This window comes from Curcuma longa, chromosome 10 (assembly GCF_044706935.1).
Source record: "Curcuma longa cultivar G26 ecotype Majalengka, Jawa Barat chromosome 10, ITB_CL_G26_1.1, whole genome shotgun sequence".
Classification (NCBI taxonomy): Eukaryota; Viridiplantae; Streptophyta; class Magnoliopsida; order Zingiberales; family Zingiberaceae; genus Curcuma; species Curcuma longa.
In genome coordinates this window covers 8,675,106-8,694,127 of record NC_133870.1, presented here as the reverse complement: position 1 = coordinate 8,694,127, position 19,022 = coordinate 8,675,106, and the positions used below count along the sequence as shown (strand labels likewise).

General features: G+C 38.3%; 2 protein-coding genes across 2 annotated transcripts in view; both read left to right on the top strand.

Annotated features, from left to right (window-relative positions):
- The window catches only part of LOC141836713 (uncharacterized), a 33,885-nt gene extending 22,263 nt beyond the window's left edge, over positions 1-11,622 (top strand). Inside the window, exons 22-36 of the mRNA XM_074724228.1 lie at positions 229-879; positions 1,999-2,265; positions 2,340-2,696; positions 4,339-4,745; positions 4,823-5,249; positions 5,378-6,676; positions 6,763-7,023; positions 7,091-7,381; positions 7,485-7,955; positions 9,292-9,723; positions 9,846-10,124; positions 10,307-10,709; positions 10,797-10,945; positions 11,029-11,235; positions 11,325-11,622. Of these exons, the coding sequence (XP_074580329.1) occupies positions 229-879; positions 1,999-2,265; positions 2,340-2,696; positions 4,339-4,745; positions 4,823-5,249; positions 5,378-6,676; positions 6,763-7,023; positions 7,091-7,381; positions 7,485-7,955; positions 9,292-9,723; positions 9,846-10,124; positions 10,307-10,709; positions 10,797-10,945; positions 11,029-11,235; positions 11,325-11,444 (6,021 nt within the window). The 3' untranslated portion in view covers positions 11,445-11,622. The remainder of the gene's footprint in view (positions 1-228; positions 880-1,998; positions 2,266-2,339; positions 2,697-4,338; positions 4,746-4,822; positions 5,250-5,377; positions 6,677-6,762; positions 7,024-7,090; positions 7,382-7,484; positions 7,956-9,291; positions 9,724-9,845; positions 10,125-10,306; positions 10,710-10,796; positions 10,946-11,028; positions 11,236-11,324) is intronic.
- Positions 11,623-15,149: 3,527 nt separating this feature from the next.
- Positions 15,150-18,688, top strand: LOC141836734 (nucleoside hydrolase 3-like). The gene is made up of 9 exons (XM_074724254.1): positions 15,150-15,350; positions 15,749-15,931; positions 16,004-16,450; positions 16,520-16,696; positions 16,781-17,077; positions 17,154-17,276; positions 17,342-17,542; positions 17,612-18,340; positions 18,407-18,688. The coding sequence occupies exons 1-9, from the start codon at positions 15,150-15,152 to the stop codon at positions 18,686-18,688; spliced, it is 2,640 nt and encodes an 879-aa protein (XP_074580355.1).
- The last annotated feature ends 334 nt before the right edge of the window (positions 18,689-19,022 follow it).

Below are 19,022 nucleotides of genomic sequence, written 5' to 3'. Positions count from 1 at the left end.
TTCAATAAAAATGGTGTTTTTGACTTGAATAGTCTTTATTAAATGCTACTTTAAGTGATGAATCATAGATTGACTTTCTCTCCTACTACACCATTCAATGTATCTTACTTTTGGTGTTTTTATTGGGTTTATTCATGATGGAACCTTCTAATCTGAAACTTGTGCATATTCTGGTATAAGCTAAATCACTATTCTGAACATTAATTATCTGAAACTTTCTCCTTTCAGGTTTTCATTGCCTTGTTGCGAACTTGTCAACCAGAAAATAAGCTTCTAGTTAAACAAGCCCTTGACATACTGATGCCTGCACTTCCTCGAAGGCTACCTCCTGGAGAAAGTCGTGTACCGATATGGATCCGTTATACTAAGAAAATACTTGTCGAGGAAGGTCATTCAATTCCTAATATGATACACATTTTTCAGTTGATTGTACGACATGCTGATCTCTTCTATAGCTGCCGAGCACAGTTTGTTCCTCAGATGGTAAACTCTTTAAGTCGGCTAGGTCTGCCATTCAACACTCCTCCAGAAAACAGGCGCCTTGCTATTGAACTTGCTGGCTTAGTTGTTGCTTGGGAAAGGCAAAGACAAAACGAAATGAAAGTCGCACCAGGTTCTGAGGGCTATAATCAGATGAGTGATTCATTGAATCCTGTTACTGTAGGTGCTGACTCAAAGCGCTCATCAGATACTTCTGTATTTCCTGATGATATAAGCAAGCGAGTGAAGGTTGAACCAGGACTCCAATCTCTTTATGTTGTGTCACCTGGTGGAGCATCCATACCAAACATTGAGACACCTGGATCTGCTGGCCAACCTGATGAGGAGTATAAGCCAAATGCAGCAATGGAAGAGATGATAATCACATTTCTTATCAGGGTGAGGATATTTTATTTTATTTTTCTTTCCCTATCTAATATGCTCAATATCTTAAGTTTTTCAAATCTGACTTCAATACTAATAAAGTTATGGAGCAACCAGCCGCGGTCCTAGATTTTCTTTGTGTAATTTTTTGTTTGTAACAATTTTCCTATGATGTGACTTGCCTATCATGCATATAATCATTATATACTCCTTTCAACCACCAATATACTTTTGATGTTCCATTTGATGAACAAATCCTTATGGTTATAACCATCATTCTTCTCTTGGCTTGCCATTCCATTATAAAAACTCTCCAACTGCTTCTTTCTAGACAAGCCCATTCTAACATTATTCTTGTGTACCAGGACACACCTGTTCATATTACATCTTTTCTAAACAGAGCAAGTTGTTGACAATTCTGCTCTTTGGCATAATATAAGCAGTATATGGCAAAAATATCTCTGTAGTTTTTCTTTGAAGTTTCCTCATTTTGCTTCTCTTATTTTTTTTGAAGGCTCTCTTATGTATTCATTGGTCTATCAGAGACTAATCTTTTTTATCACATGCAGAGCATGTTATTTTGTTTATTGAATCTAGCAATTGAATTTGGTATTGTTCCAGTGTCTTATCATGGTGAGTATTTATTAATAGTTAATATATGGATTATTAACAAACAGCTACGTAAATATATTCAACAAATTTAAGTACATGTTTGTTTCTTCTCACATATGCTTGGTTGACTAGTGTTTGGCTTTTATACACTAGACTTTGATATGAAGCAAGAGAACAATTTATTTTATTAATGCTGTCAGTTGAAGGTGCATCTAGAAAAGAAAATGAAATTTCTCGTGTCAAGAAATTAATGCATTCTACAATTTGTTTAACTCTAGTTGAAGAATTGACAAATCTTTTCGAGCAGTTGAACTTTAATGTCTTGTGATGCAATTGATTCCAATCTTGCCTTCCAATCTTGCCTTCCAATGTATGATAAATTAAATGAATGTGTAGGATTGACCACATGGCTGTTTTTCAAATACAAGGTTGCTGTACTAATAGTATTAAGTTATAGGATATATTCACTAAAGCTGCTCTCATTTTTAAACTCAATTTCTTATCCATTTTATCTATAAATAGGTTGCCTTGGTGATAGAATCTAAGGATAAAGAATCGACATCTATGTATAAACAAGCTCTGGAGTTATTGACTCAAGCTTTGGAGGTATGGTCAAATGCGAATGTCAAGTTCAACTATTTAGAGAAGTTGCTCGGTCAACTTCCGCCTCAGGCTCCTCAATCCAAAGACCCTGCAACAGCTCTTGCACAGGGTCTTGATGTCATGAACAAGGTCTTGGAGAAGCAGCCACGTCTATTCATTCGTAACAACATAAATCACATTTCACAGGTAGGTCACTGCTGTAGTATTTAAGTTGAATTAAACTTGTTAGAAGTGCTAAACTTATTCAATTTGTCTTACAGATTCTGGAGCCTTGCTTCAACAGCAAAACCTTGGATGCTGGAAAATCTCTTTGTTCTTTGCTGAAAATGGTATTTACTACTTTTCCACTTGAAGCGGCTGGTACACCTCAAGAGGTGAAATTATTATATCAAAGGGTTGGAGAGATTCTGCACAAACATCTTGCTGCTGCTACAGCTCCTCAAATATCTCTAGAGACCAGCAATGCTAACTCAATGATTACTTTTGCTCTACTTGTTGTTAAGTCATTGACTGAAGTTCAGAAGAACTTTATTGATTCCTTCATTTCGTTGTTACTTCGTGTACTTCAGCGTCTAGCACGAGATATGGGAAGCACTTCTGGTTCACATATTAGACAAGTATGCCATTTGTGAACGTGATTTGCTAATACTTTAGTAGCATTTTCTGATTTACTCATTATAGCATCTTTATGTTGGACTATATCTTATTTAACTGATTCCAGATGTCATACTTTACAAGCTTAGAAATGGAACTCATATTTGATAGGTTTATTATTTTTAGTGTGGCTATTCCATTTGCACAGTTTGATTTAATCATTTTTTACTAGACCAAAATGCTTTTTATCATTCTTTTTGCCATATGTCTGTCTCTATTTGTATTGACTGGTACGTCTTGATCCCCTTTTTTATGCCACTCTTAGCATCCGTCCAGTCCATCCCCATCACAGCACTGCACAGTAGATTCTGCACATACCATTGCAAATGCTTTGGTTGCCCATAATCAAAGGATGATACCTTTACTGTTTCCTGCTTGGTTAGGCAGTGTTGAAAGAGAACCAATAACGCAAGATATGGTTACTTTCCGGCCAGCTTGTGGATTGCCGATTCCTCTTCAAATCTTTCATTTACATGCCATGTTTGCCTGACAAGGCACAGGCTGGTAGAAACTGATCGTTGTATTTGTAACTTCCCTGCCTTACTATATATTTAGAAACACAAGAAAATTGATAGATTTTGGTCTGGAAGAATTGGCTGCTATTGCTTCTCATCATGATTTTCTATCTTCCAAAGGTGGCGTTCATGATCTGTAATATGCTTTTAGAGCTTGAAATTTGTTTATTTCAAGTATGCTCACAGTCATAGTCACATTAAGGAACTTATGCATAGTTAACTCAAGGAACTTATGTTGCTTTACATGGTTGTAAAGGCAATTATCTTTATTTATAAAATGCTGGAAACTCATTTCATGGCAATTCACTCATTACCAATTCCTTGGCACTCTGCATGAAATAGTTAATGAGAACTTTAATAAACTTAATTTTTTTTTGTAAAAGATATGCATTAACAATCTTAAGTATCATTGCATCTAGAATTTAGAGATTGTGTATAGTCAATCATTTTCCTTAGATAATTACCTGTGTTATGTAGCTTACCCACTAACTTTTTTCTTGGTTAATTATGGGCATATGCATAACAGTTTCTTTTTCACTGAGCTTCAGTTTTTTTTTCGTTGAATAGTCTTGCATTTTGATTGGGATAACTTGTATAACTCTTGACTAGCAAATTTACTGTAGTTCTCAATAATGGTTTACTTGTCTTTATCTTAAGAATGACCTATGAGACAACTATGGACCTCAAACTGACCAGTAGCCTCCACTTCCTGAATTTGTTGTTACTTGCTATGTACCTTAAACAGACATGCAGCCTGAAGATTATGGCTCTTGTTTTAAGAATTTACGTTAAATTAACTACTTGCCTGTTTGTTTGAGATTTGATTTATACTTCCTTTAAGTGTTCGCTCTGTTTTTATGGTATTCCACATCTGAAGGGTCATTGTGCTGCTGTTTGGCTTGTATAGAAATTGCTAGAGAAAGCTAAGAGGTTAGGCTATCAAATGATATTAGATTTTCCTCATTACTTGATTAGAAAGTGCTTCATTATTTGAATGTGTGATGATCTTTTGGATAAGAATGAATTGATTAGAGTCAGTTCTTCTGATTGTACTGATCCTGATAAAAAAAGAATGTGGCCTATATTTCAGGGACAGCGGACAGATGTCGACCCATTACTCAATCCACGTTCAACACCTGACTCATCTTCTGTCATTTCAAATATAAAATGTGTCTTGAACCTTGTAACAGAAAGAGTCATGCAGTCACATGAATGGAAAAGGTTAATAGGCCAAATTTTGCAAGCTCTGCTTTCTGAGAAGTCTACAGATTTCAGTGTGCTTTTGTGTGTTCTTGACATGGTAAAGGTGTGGATTGAAGATGATTACAGATATTCTTCCTCTGGTGCATCAAGTTCTGCTCTAACTCAGAAGGAGATAGTGTCCTATCTGCAAAAGCTATCATTAGTTGAATGGAAAAACTTTCCTGCAGTTGCACAAGAAGAATGGGATAGAAAATATTTACAACTTCTCTATGAACTTTGTGCAGACTCAAACAAGTATGGACTTGCAATTTCTTCTCTTGTCCATATCCATTATGCATTTGTTGTTGCCTAAAGTTTTTGATTCTTAGCAGATATCCTTTGCCCCTTTGCCAGGAAGTATTCCAGAAGGTTGAAAGACAGTTTATGCTGGGTCTAAGAGCAAAAGATCCAGAAATTAGACAAAAATTCTTCATGCTATACCATGAATCACTTCCTAAAACACTATTTAGCAGATTGCACTTTATCATCCAAAATCAGGACTGGGAAGCTGCAAGTGATGTTTTTTGGTTAAAACAGGGACTTGACCTTCTGTTAGCTATCTTAGTAGAGAAAGAGCCTATCATGCTAGCCCCAAATTCTGCACGAGTGCCACCAGTGATGGCATCAGGAAGTTTTCCCGAGACATATGCAGTTCAGCACACATCTGATCTGTCAGATTATACGGATGGGGGTTCCCTTACTTTTGACTCTCTTGTGTCTAGACATGCACAGTTTTTGTCTGAAATGTGTAGACTTCAGGTTTGTTTTGATTATGCGTTACTTCACATTTTGCTTGTCTGTTTGTACCTTCAACTTTGCAAGGCACTATAATACTTATTTGGAATCATGTTCTATATTTGTTTCATCCACAACTTTCTTTTGCATAGGTGGCTGATCTTGTCATCCCCCTAAGAGAACTATCGTATGCAGATGCTAATGTTGCATATCACATGTGGGTCTTAATTTTCCCCATTGTCTGGGTGACTTTACAGAAAGATGAACAAGTTGCACTTGCCAAGCCAATGATAACTCTGTTGTCAAAAGATTACCACAAAAAGCAACAAGGTAGCAGACCTAATGTTGTGCAAGCCTTACTTGAAGGGCTGCATCTGAGCCACCCACAACCACGAATGCCAAGTGAGCTTATCAAATATATCGGCAAAACTTACAATGCTTGGCATATTTCACTTAATTTACTAGAGAGTCATGTCATGCTGTTCATGAATGAAGCTAAATGCTCTGAGTCACTGGCAGAGCTTTATCGACTTCTTAATGAAGAAGATATGAGGTGTGGATTGTGGAAAAGAAGATCAATTACTTCTGAAACAAGAGCAGGATTATCACTGGTTCAACATGGTTATTGGCAGCGGGCCCAAAATCTTTTTCATCAGGCAATGATCAAAGCAACACAAGGTACATACAACAATACAGTTCCTAAGGCAGAGATGTGTCTTTGGGAAGAGCAATGGCTTGCCTGTGCCAGCCAGCTAAGTCAATGGGATGCCTTGGCCGATTTTGGCAAGAGCATAGAGAATTATGAAATTCTTCTTGATTGCCTGTGGAAGGTTCCTGATTGGGCTTATTTGAAAGAGAGTGTTATTTCTAAGGCTCAAGTAGAGGAGACTCCTAAGTATCGTCTAGCTCAAGCCTTCTTTGCTCTCCATGACCGCAATGCTAATGGTGCCAGTGAAGCTGAAAACATCGTGGCCAAAGGAGTTGAGCTTGCATTGGAGCAATGGTGGCAGTTGCCTGAATTTTCTGTTCAATCTCGAACACCTCTGTTGCAGCAATTTCAGCAATTGGTAGAGGTTCAAGAATCTGCAAGAATACTGTTGGACATTGCGAATGGGAACAAACAACCCTCAGGAAGCTCAGGTGGGAATGTAAGCAATGCATATGGTGAGCTCAAAGACATCCTTGAGACTTGGAGACTACGTACTCCCAATGAATGGGATAATATGTCTGTTTGGTATGATCTACAGCAGTGGAGAAACGAGATGTACAATGTTGTCATAGATGCATTTAAAGACTATGGTCAAACCAATCCACAACTTCATCATCTTGGTTATCGTGATAAGGCTTGGAATGTTAATAAACTTGCTCACGTAGCTCGCAAGCAAGGCCTATATGATGTTTGTGTAAAGATATTGGAGAAGATGTACGGACATCAGACAATGGAAGTGCAGGTAATTTTCTGAAATGATTGTTATGATATTCTTACTATCACTTCTAGTGTCAAACTAGTGTCAAACTGTCTTTTTAAATTTTTCAGGAAGCATTCGTTAAAATAAGAGAGCAAGCAAAGGCTTACTTGGAAATGAAAGGGGAACTAATCAGTGGTCTTAATATGATCAACAATACTAACCTTGAATATTTTCCTGTAAAACACAAAGCAGAAATATTTCGCATCAAAGGTGATTTCTTATCGAAAATGAATGACTGTGAAAACGCCAATCTTGCATATTCCAATGCAATAAGTCTATTTAAGCATTTGCCAAAAGGTTGGATAAGTTGGGGAAACCACTGTGACATGGTATGTCAACTGTGCTTTTATTTATGCATAGATATTGTGAGAATAGTTACAGTCTTGCCTTCTTCAGGTTTACAAAGAGACACACGATGAGTTGTGGTTAGAATATGCTGTGAGCTGCTTCTTTCAAGGCATAAGATATGGTGTTTCCAATTCGAGGAGTCATCTGGCACGTGTTCTATACCTTCTTAGTTTTGATACTCCAAATGAATCTGTTGGGAAGGTATTGGATAAGTATTTGGACCAGTTACCACATTGGGTTTGGCTTTCTTGGATACCACAACTTTTGCTTTCTTTACAAAGAAGTGAAGCTCCGCATTGCAAGCTAGTTCTTCTTAAAGTTGCTCAATTTTATCCCCAGGTCGACAGCAAATGAAATGCACATTTTTTGAAATTGATAATTTTTTCCTTGATTAATACGTTACATTTTTTTTAATGAAATTTTGTCTTGAAATTTTTTGAAGGCCTTGTATTACTGGTTACGTACCTATCTTATGGAGCGTCGTGATGTTGCTAATAAATCTGATTATGGAAGGCTACAATTAGCTCAGCAGCGTATGCAACAAGCTGCGACAGCAAATAATGTTGGTTCACATAACTTGGTCGATGGAAATCAACGAGGAGCCTCTCACCTTGGTGTGACTTCAGAAACTCAGGTGCATCAAGGTTCCCAGTCAGCTGCTAGTGTTGGTTCGCATGAAGGTGCAAATTCTCAAGGACAAGAATCTGAAAGATCTGGAACGATGGAAGGTAATGCCCATAGTGTGCAGGACCAACCTCCACAAAATCCAACTTCTGCTGAAGGTGCTCATATTCCTTTAAGACGCAGTGGTGGACTTGGCTGGGTGGCTTCTGTTGCAAGTGCTTTTGATGCAGCAAAAGATATAATGGAGACTCTTAGGAACAAACATCAAAATTTGGCCAGTGAACTAGAGGTAAGAGATAACTCTGATCATTTTCAAAGTATGCTCTATGTTTTTCTTCCACCTTTTCTTCTTAAGTATGTCATATCCGTACATGCAATATGAGGGTCAAAAGGTGTAACTAGAATCACTTGGTAGTGTAATGAGAGTGACAGTTGGACCCAATTTGTAGTGTTATATTTAAATCAGAATTTAAAGGAAGGATGATGCTCGATTTTATTTAATAGATTTGATACTTTATAATTTAAAGATTTTGAGAAAAGAAAGAAAAAACACGTTTAATCAAAGCTGACCCATGAAATAAATGCAACCAATTGAAAACTTTGTCCATTCCATTGTAAATGAAACCCAATGCATAAAATGAACAGTAAAGAGAATCTTCTTTTGCATGGGAATGGAGAGGTTTGGGAGGGTTCAAAACTGAAGGGATCTTGTTGTATGGAGATTCTATTTATTTGGATGGAAGTAGGTAGTGAAAGAAATTGGATTGCTATGTTCTCTCCTGACCAATCTGATCAAATTGAGTGAAAAATGACCTCATCTGAACCAATGGCCATTTTACACTTGCTTGTCAGAGAACCTCCACATTCATTCTTTCTTTTCAGCCTCTGCATTGTCATAATTATCTCCAACCTTTTTGTTATGAAGCATTTCTTTTCATATTTCTCTTTTGTCGAGGAAAAAAAACAAGAAAGAACTCTCTTTTTTCTTAACTTCTTTTTTCTTTCTCAAAGAAAACACAGCTTAAAGGTCTCTTCGATGTTAAGTCGTCTTTAATATAGTCAAGTAAAATTGACTTCTTGTATTGATGCAAGATTACCTACATTTGGCAGGCCTTGAGAACCATGTTATATTTTTGTCATGGTAAGCAATGAATCTGATTTTCAGAACCTTATCACAGTTGTTTTTTTGTTAGCCATTTTTATTCTTATTTTTAGAAACTATGTTACGTTGCATTGTGGATTTTAGTTAGCAATGGTCATCAAGGCAGGTCTGACCTCTTTAATTTTTCCTCCACATGCTCACCTGCTCGTTAAGCTATCAATTTTAATAGCAACTTGGTATGATAATGATTGTCAGCATTTCCTTATTGTCTTTTAGAATGACATGCAATATGTTAGCTATTGACTTTTTGCAATGTATGAAAACTGATATATTCCTTGCAATATAACAAGCACCATGTTTTTTGGTAATCATTATCCACTTCCTTAAAGATAATCCTTTGATTATTTTGATGGAAAGGTCTGTCTATCACAGTTTTGAGATGGTTACCTAAGTTTATTTACTAAGATTTAAACAGGTTGGACTAATTTGATTTGGTGTATTCTGATTATGGCATTTTGTTCAGGTTTTACTATCTGAAATTGGTTCAAGATTTGTCACACTTCCTGAAGAGCGGCTTCTTGCAGTGGTTAATGCATTGCTTCATCGTTGTTACAAATATCCTACTGCCACTACTGGTGAAGTACCACAGTCTTTGAAGAAAGAGCTTTCTGGTGTATGCAGAGCCTGTTTTTCAGCAGATGCTGTTAACAAGCATGTTGAATTTGTAAAAGAGTATAAACAGGAATTTGAGCGAGATCTTGATCCAGAGAGAGCGGCAACCTTTCCTGCTACTCTCTCTGAATTAACAGAACGTTTGAAGCATTGGAAGAATATTCTTCAAAGTAATGTTGAAGATAGATTTCCTGCTGCCTTGAAACTTGAAGAAGAAAGCAAAGTATTGCATGATTACCATGTCATTGATGTTGAAATGCCAGGCCAATATTTCACGGACCAGGTTTGTATGAACTTGCTAAGATCACAATTGTATTCTTTCATTTAATGTTTGTTAACTCAGTTTGTAGTAGGGTACTAACCCATGTTTTGCAGCATATATTTAAATATTGTTTTCTGTTACAGGAAGTCTCACCTGATCATACAGTTAAGTTAGACAGGGTTGGAGCAGATATTCCAATTGTGCGTAGGCATGGTAGCAGTTGCCGCCGCTTGACTCTGATAGGATCTGATGGTTTCCAACGCCATTTCATCGTTCAGACATCATTGACTCCAAATGCTCGGAGTGATGAGCGCATGCTTCAGCTATTTCGCGTGCTTAATCGGATGTTTGACAAGCATAAGGAATCAAGGCGCCGTCATCTCACTCTCCATACGCCAATAATAATACCTGTTTGGTCTCAGGTGAAACAGCTAGTTTCTGCTCTTCATTTCTTACTTTCCATGAACAATTAAAGTGATACTGTCACATGACTTTTGGTACTTGTTTTGATCAATTCTCATGTTAGTGTGTGAATTTTCTTGTGTTACCTTGCATACGAACAAGTTGCAGCATTCTTGGTCAAGAACTAACTGTTGCTTTTCAGGTAAGGATGGTGGAGGATGATTTGATGTATAGTACATTTCTCGAGGTCTATGAGATTAATTGTGCACGCCATAATAGGGAGGCTGATATCCCCATCACTCTTTTTAAGGAACATCTTAACCAAGCCATTTCTGGGCAACTCACACCTGAAGCAGTTCTTGAGTTGCGCTTACAGGCTTATCATGAAATTACCAAAAATGTGGTGAATGATAACATATTTTCTCAATACATGTACAAGACCCTCCCAAGTGGCAACCATCTTTGGACATTCAAGAAACAATTTGCTGTCCAGCTGGCGCTCTCTTGCTTTATATCATTCATGTTACAGATTGGGGGCAGATCTCCCAATAAGATTCTCTTTGCTAAAAACACTGGCAAGATTTTTCAAATTGATTTTCATCCTGGTAAGGTTCAAGTCATTTAACTTTACAGAACTGACTAAACCTCAATCTTGCTTGAACTGATTTGTTCTCCACTTCATGGCATTGAAGCTTATGATGTGAATGGGATGATCGAGTTCAATGAGCCAGTACCCTTCAGACTGACCAGAAACATGCAAACTTTCTTCTCTCAGTTTGGGGTGGAGGGTCCTATCGTATCTGCAATTTGTGCGGCTGCACAGTCAGTAATTTCACCAAAGGTAGCTAGCTCCCTTCATCCCAATGCTTTGCATATATAAAGTTAGACCTCAATTCTTTAAAATTGTTAATTTTCGTTGTGCAGCAAACCCAACATATATGGCATCATCTTGCTATGTTCTTTAGAGATGAGCTGCTTTCTTGGTCATGGAGAAGGCCGCTTGGAATTCCACCTGCACCAGTTGCTGCAGGAGGAATCAACCCACTGGACTTCGAGCAGAAAGTGGCTACCAACGTAGAGAATGCTGTTTCACGTATTAAATCAATAGCACCACAATGTTTTCCCGAAGAGGTATGCATTTTAAGTCTCTCATTCAATTGTTGCGACGGACTTTGATCTTTAGCTTTTGACCTCAACTTAATGACTTCACTCTGTTCTAGGACGACAACACAACTGACCCCCCACAGTCTGTACAAAGAGGCGTCACTGATCTAGTAGAAGCAGCCTTGGAACCCAGGAACCTTTGCATGATGGATCCAACATGGCACCCATGGTTCTAACTTCTCACTCCAATTTTTCTAATTCACAACTCAGTCAGCAAGTCGAATTTCTAGGTAATGGGCAACATGAGATTATTTTGTAAATATTTTTATGCAGAAGATTTCATGGTAAGTCTACTGTGCCGATAATTTTAATCGTCTGTATAGTGTCGTTCTATAAATTATTATTATTATTTTTCTCTTGTTTCTGCAAGCAATTGAAATCAGATTAATTTATACTTTTAGTTGCCTGCATTTCATAATTCATAATTCTGAGATTTTTAGTGTTACCTTGCCAAATTAGGGTTTGGTTATGCATTATTTATTTAAAGATATGATTTTGTTTACTCGACCACTTTATGATCCATCAAAACCCTAATCCCGTTATTTAAATGCCTTTGGCACTACTCGTACAAGGCAACTCAAAAGTAGCAAGCCTTTTTTGAACCTAACAATTAGTAATAAATCTAGTCATCTTTAAGTTTTATCCACACTCTAGAAAGAATCATCTTTAAATTTTGTCTAGACACAACGTTGTGTACGAGCGAATATTGACAAGGTGTTCCAAAGATGATCAAACTCTTGCTAACCTCACATTGTGGCCATTAATCTTGAAAAGGATACTAATGAATGCAAAGAAAGCATCAAGCCGGTGAAAGTTCAACTCAAAAATAAAAATAGTTTCAAGGTCGAAAAGAATCTATGCTATTGCCTTGTGTGCTTTCCCAATTCAATTTAACATTTCAACTTATCCACCAACAATATGCCCATGGCATTGGCCCTTTCTCTAATTTTCGTGAAGGACTTGTTTACTCATTCAAAGTCCCAATTTTGATCAATAAAAGAGGAGTGTTTTATTTATTTATTTTTTTCATTTGTGTAATTAGCTTCTTTGTTTGAAGCAACATCTATATAAAAGGACAGTCTGGTGCATGAAGTTTTCATTCATGTAGGGTCTTAGGAAAGGATCAGACCATCTTAAAAAACTTGTTATGAGACGAAACGACTCAACGTATTGCTATTGTCTTATTGCCTCCTCCAAGATATAAGGAAGAAAAGGATTCTGCCTCTCAAGGCATAGCGTAAATGGCAATGCACGAGTGACATAAACAGTACGATTGATTTCTAGAAAGTTTAGTCACCTCCAGGATTAATCGATCTTGTATCACAAACTTATAGATCCAAATTTGATGTATATAGAATGTAAAATCACCTCAATCACAAGACCACTTGGTGGAATTTTTATTTCTCTTGATAGAAAGTGAAGCACACAAAAATAAATAAGAGCAATTTATTATGGTTTAGTATAAAAGTCTGTGTCATGGAGAGAATCCAAGTCTAAATATGAAAGAAAAGAACAATAAAAGATAAAGAAATTGATGTTCTCGCTCTACATTGAGCAAAAGGCCTTTAGTCCTCGTGCAACACTAATTAAGAAACAATAGGGGGAAAAAATAGAAAGTCTCATTTCTAGCGTGTTATTTTTGTATCACAGTGCCACTTGCCTAAACTAACACATTTAACATTAAAAGTAATCCTATTGGAGCTTTAGGTATCTTCTATATATTTTTATTAAAGTATTGATATGACCCTTCAAATTGACTAATTTGGAAAATAATTGACTCGATCTCATAAAAATTTTCCACTTGCCATTAGGATAAATTCGAAAATTACTCGTGTTGTTAGACATATCACTCTTTGCTGATGAGAATCATACTCCACATAGTACTCAATCATGACTTATAACACGGCCGCTGTTGCCAATGGGCTCAGACACATGGGTAATCGTACTTCACCTTTCATTCGCAATATGATTGCTATGCCAATGAGCCAAACCCATGGATAATCATATTTCATGCTATGTTCTATATTTTTCCATCATATTGTAGTCATTTATTGGGCAAAGAGTAGGTGGTATAGGTGGGATAAATTGAGAGATATTTATAAAGGAAAATAAGAAATAAATTATAAAAGCATGACTTGACAATCTGAAGTACAATTTCCAGTAAAAGTGAAATTTATCATTCCAGCGGCTTACATAGTCGATTTCATATCATTTGTAGAGAGTTAAATCGAGAAGTTTTAAGTACAATTCCCACATGTATGATACAGTGATAAATATATTTAAGGGAATAAATAAAATGATCAGAGTTTGAATTCTAGTAATGAATATTCTAGCAGTTGACTTTTACGTGTGCATAAATTATACTTTGAATTTATTGGTAGATGAATCGAGGAGAAAACTATCTATCTTTGTAATTAATTGGGTAAAATATGAACATCTAAATTATAAATAAAAATTATTCATGAGCAATCACAACTAGCTGTTATTCCAATCTCAATTACAGTGTAATGCAAGATATTTTATTTCAATAAGATGAAAAATTTAGGAGCCGATGTGCTTTCAGATTTATTAGATATGCAAGAATTAATGTTGAAGGAGTAACAAACACAAGGAAGCTGACACTGTAGAAAATCAAATTAAAAAGTGATTTTATTTATTTAAATATTGTTAGTGATTGTGAATTATTTACCAACACAGAATTCAATGAACAAAGGTTATGAATTATTTACGAAGAAAGATTATGAATCGTGTTTGTATTTTTGAATGATGTACATGAACTATATTCAATGAACAAAGCCATCATCAAATTTATAAATAAAATAAACTCTCAAAATCAATAAACAAACTTATAATATAAACTCACTAATCAATTAAATAAATTTAAAATATAAAAAATTTAAACAATAAAATAAATTTAAATAAGTTTAAACTTAATTCTATCCTAATCACAAGTAGCCTACATCCATCATTAAACTAAACAAATAGTCTTCCAAAAGAATGTTTTGATATAAAAAATAAGTCATTTTATTATTCTATCATCTTGTTTGTTCTACTCAACCTCTACATCAAGCAATGATGTCTAAGTTGGCGTGATTAAATTAGTTATTATATAACAAATTTATTGAAGTGGATAAGAGTCGAATTTCGATGAAGTCAAGACAATGTCCTCTCCATAGTAATACAATTTTCAGTTTACCTTCTCACAGATGGTCATGTGACTAACCGCGTAGGATCGCTGAGGTGGTGGATTCTAATTTTTTTTACTGAAATGATACCTAAGTTGACTATCAAGATGGAAAAGACTATGAAGATCAACTATCGATGTATTACTATATGGATGAATTAAAAAGAAAGTCGTTCATTTTCAAAATTAATCAGCTAAACTTGGACACTTGGATTATTAAAAAAAAAAACCTAAGTTGACGAGTAGATATCAAGCCTCAAACATTTCTCCACATGATTTTCCCACAAACATAGCCGAAAACACAGCAACATGCACACACAAAATTCCATTCTATTCCATTTTTCTTCAAAAATAAAATAAAATAAGATTAAAAATTCGAATTCTTTTTGTTGTCCCATTTTAATTAATTTCATCTATCAATCATACATTTAGCTTCTTCATGGGATTATGAATCCACTTCCCTACGTATTTGAATCCTGACAATATTCAATATTATTAATTTATATACTAGTGCCTATCTGCTTCTCCATTTTTCCTGGCCACCCCTGTTTCTTCTTCCTCTCGCCAATCCTTCCTTCTCTTCCCAAGTCATCTCCTTCCCTTCGCCATGGATCGCTTCGATTTGCCGGTATCCAGCGAGTTCCGTGCGTGATAAGCTCGAAGAGGGAGGGACGGGGGGATCAGTAATTCAGAGAAGATGGGAATGAATTCAGAGAAAGGGAGTAGTGCTCTGCTTTTGGTCGCGTCGGTGATGGCGATGAGCTTCTTCCTTGGCCGGAAGAACTGCATGGTCACGGCGAAGCCTCGCCGGATTCTGCTCGATACAGACGTCGATACTGACGATTTCTTTGCGCTCCTCTACATTCTGAAGCAGAACCGCTCGGAGTTCGATCTAAAGGTTCGACTAACTTTTTCTTCATCTCGATCGAGAAGCTTAAATTTGTAGCTTTGCTTCTCTCGATCAGTTCTTGTGCGCTAATTAAACTTTATTTTCACTGTTTTTATGTTCGATCCAAACGAGTGAAGAATGCACGAGTCCAAAGGCTCAGTTTGTCAAAATGGAGTTCTTTTATCATATTTTTCAACTTTTCTGACAATGACTAGTATTCTAGCTTAAACAAGCTCGATCATGCATGAAATAAGTGGTGCTAGTGACAACAGTATATCGAGTTAATTTTCTAAGCACTTCTTCGTTATCTACAGATTTCTCTCACCTTTTCCACGGTCAAAAGCAGATTCTTAATGCCATTAAAACCAGTAAACCTGAAATCTCCTCTGTTTTTTTGTTTTCTGCAGGCGGTGACGATCAGCGCCAACGCATGGTCCGAAGCAGGGCACGCAGTGAACCACGTATACGATCTACTGTACATGATGAACCGAGACGACGTTGCTGTGGGAGTCGGAGGCGATGGTGGCATATCAGACGATGGCTCCATTATTTTTCCTGATGTTGGTGGATTTCTTCCTCTGATTGAACAGGTGCATTCTTTTATTCCTTTTGATTCTCCGTTTATTCGATCACAGATTAAGCATAGCTTTAATCGATCGCAGGGTATGTCCACGGTAGGCGACTGCCGCTATCGGCAAGCGATTCCGGTAGGCTCTCGAGGAAGGCTCGATATCGACACCAATTACGGCCTTCGAAGGGCCTTTCTTCCTCAGGGGAAGAGGAGATACGTTCCCCTGCATCAGCCTACTGCCCAAAGAGTGATGCTCGAGACCATCTCTGCAGGCCCGACCACTCTGTTTTTGATCGGATCACACACGAATGCTGCCCTGTTTCTGATGACGAATCCCCGGTGGAAGAAGAACATCGACCATATCTACATCATGGGAGGAGGCATCAGGTCAGAAAACCCTACTGGCTGCTGCCCGGCGGACCACTCTAGTTCTTGCATTCCCCTGCAGTGTGGCGACCATGGCAACCTCTTCACGGCTTACGCCACCAATCCATTCGCAGAGTTCAACATCTTCTCTGATCCTTTCGCTGCTTACCAGGTTCGTGCGATATGCAGTTACCGTAGCCTTTAAGGATGCGTTTCGTGATTCTTTTGCTAAATCTTTTAGGTGTTCCATTCTGGGATTCCGATCACCCTCGTTCCGCTCGACGCGACCAACACCGTCCCGATAAACGAGGAGTTTTTCCGAGTGTTCCAGCAGCGCCAGGAGACCTTCGAGGCGCAGTACTGCTTCCGATCTCTCAAGATCATTCGCGACACTTGGTTAGACGACCATTTTTATACTGTGAGTCCATGCACGTCCCCTTCGCATTTGATCGCCGGAAACTGTGTCTCCAGTTCATGTTTGCATGCATGCACGCGCACGCAGAGCTATTTCATGTGGGACTCGTTCCTTGCGGCCGTCGCCATTTCCAGCATGCGCGACGGGAACGACGACCGTAACGCCGACGACGACAACGAGTTCGCCGTCATGGAGTACCTCAACGTAACGGTGGTCACGTCGAACGCGCCTTTCGGCGTCGACGACGGCTCCAACCCTTTCTTCCATGGCCGCGCGGTTCCCAAGTTCGACCTGCAAAACGGCGGCGTGCACAGCGGCCACGTTCAAGTCGGCCTCCGAGATCCATTCTGCCTCGTCGATGGCTCGACTAAAGGAAAATGCCAGGTGATTTAATCGTATAACAAGATTAATAATCGTTAATTAAGATGGAAGAACACAAAACTATTGCATTATATTGCAGGACGGATACACCAAAGAAGTCACTGGATCGGAAGCTGTTCAGGTGCGAGTTGCGAAAGAAGCGAAGCCAAACAGAGATTCAAACAGCCCACTGAACAGACAGTTCTTCCAGAGTTTCTTGGACGTACGTAAGAATTAAACATATTGTTTCTGTTCAATATATAATTAATGCGAGTTGCATATGCACAGGTTCTTAATCTTCGTCCTCAGTCTGGGAAATTTAGCCTTGCAACACAGTTTCCTTTCTACAGAGAAATGCTCTACGAGCCAGCAAACTCTGCAAACCAAACGAGAGGAAAGGCTGTGGTGTTCGACATGGACATGAGCGCCGGAGACTTCCTCGCACTCATCTACTTACTGAAAGCACCGATGGAGACGATAAACCTCATGGTAATAATTCAGGTTAAATTCGATCTTGCAAAAAGAAGAAGGTAATATAATCATGGATGTTCATAATAGGGAATCCTGGTGAGTGGAAATGGGTGGGCAACCGCCGCGACGATCGACATAATCTACGATGTGCTTCACATGATGGGGCGAGATGACATTCCAGTTGGGCTGGGGAATTTGACTGCGTTAGGCACTCCTGTTCTTGGCTGCCAGTACGCGAAGGCAATTCCACAAGGAAGTGGTGGACTTCTCGATTCCGATACGCTCTACGGCCTCGCGCGATCGCTGCCGCGAAGTCCTCGAAGGTACACAGCTGAAAACTCATGCAAGTTTGGAGCTCCGAGGAAGACAGCTCTGGCTCTGGAAGTTTGGGAGCACATTACGACGGCATTGAGTCCGACTGATAAGGTCACTCTGCTCACGAATGGCCCTCTCACTAACTTAGCCAACATCATCGATCAAGATCGAGATGCAACTAGAGTGATCCAGGATGTTTATGTGGTCGGAGGGCAAGTGATGGATGAGCAAAACAAGAGAGGGAATGTCTTCACTGTTCCCACGAACAAGTTTGCTGAGTTCAACATGTTCCTCGATCCTTTAGCTGCGAAGAAGGTGATGGAGTCGAACCTCAGCATCACACTCATTCCTCTCAGTGCTCAGCAGAGAGCAGCTTCGTTTGCGAGGATGCTCCGAACTTTAAAAACTGCAGAGCAGACTCCTGAATCAAACTTCGCACAGCAGTTGTTGTTGTTGCTCAATCAACTGGTGCTGAAGAACCCAGAATTATATCATCATATGGTATAGATTTCAGTTACTGATCATAACCTAACTGCTAGAAATCTAATCTATGATCTGTTTGTGCAGGATATATTTTTAGGTGAAATTTTAGGTGCAGTTGTTTTGGTCGACCAGGACAAGTTGAATACGAGAATGGAAACAAAACCGATTACTGTACTAACTGGAGATCTAAGCCGAGATGGACAGATTGCAGTCGACAGGAATGGAAAACTAGTCCACATTTTGGATGATTTCGATAGCGAAGAATACTACGAGCAGTTTGCAAATTTATTAGGCGACAAGCAGCAGTCTGCAGTCATTGGAAGCTTTGATGAACAGACAAGAATATGGAGTACGCCGCCTAAATGAAAGAGAAGGAGGAGTTCACTTTATTCTTTGAAAAACACAGTATTTATTGGATTAATTCTTTGTAAATGTGCATAGATCATATTTGTCTTTTGTCTTTTGTGAGAATAATATAATTACTGTTTTGATACGAATGGTGACGTGGCTCTTATGTGGGTCAGGGGTCAAAAGTCTTCTGATGGTCAAAGTCCATGATGAAGTGTCCATGTGAATCAACATAACCCTGACCTTCATCTCGACCACCTCTTGTCTCAGTCAACAACTATCCTTAGTCTCGGCCGACCTTCATCTCAGTCGACTCTGTCTCGGCCACCTCTTGTCTTGGCCAACTATTGCC

Coding starts and splice junctions, on each gene's coding strand:
- LOC141836734 (XM_074724254.1), top strand. CDS start 15,150: ATGGGAATGAATTCAGAGAAAGGGAGTAGTGCTCTGCTTTTGGTCGCG. Junction 16,451..16,519: donor ATCCTTTCGCTGCTTACCAG/GTTCGTGCGATA, acceptor TAAATCTTTTAG/GTGTTCCATTCTGGGATTCC. Junction 16,697..16,780: donor TAGACGACCATTTTTATACT/GTGAGTCCATGC, acceptor ACGCGCACGCAG/AGCTATTTCATGTGGGACTC.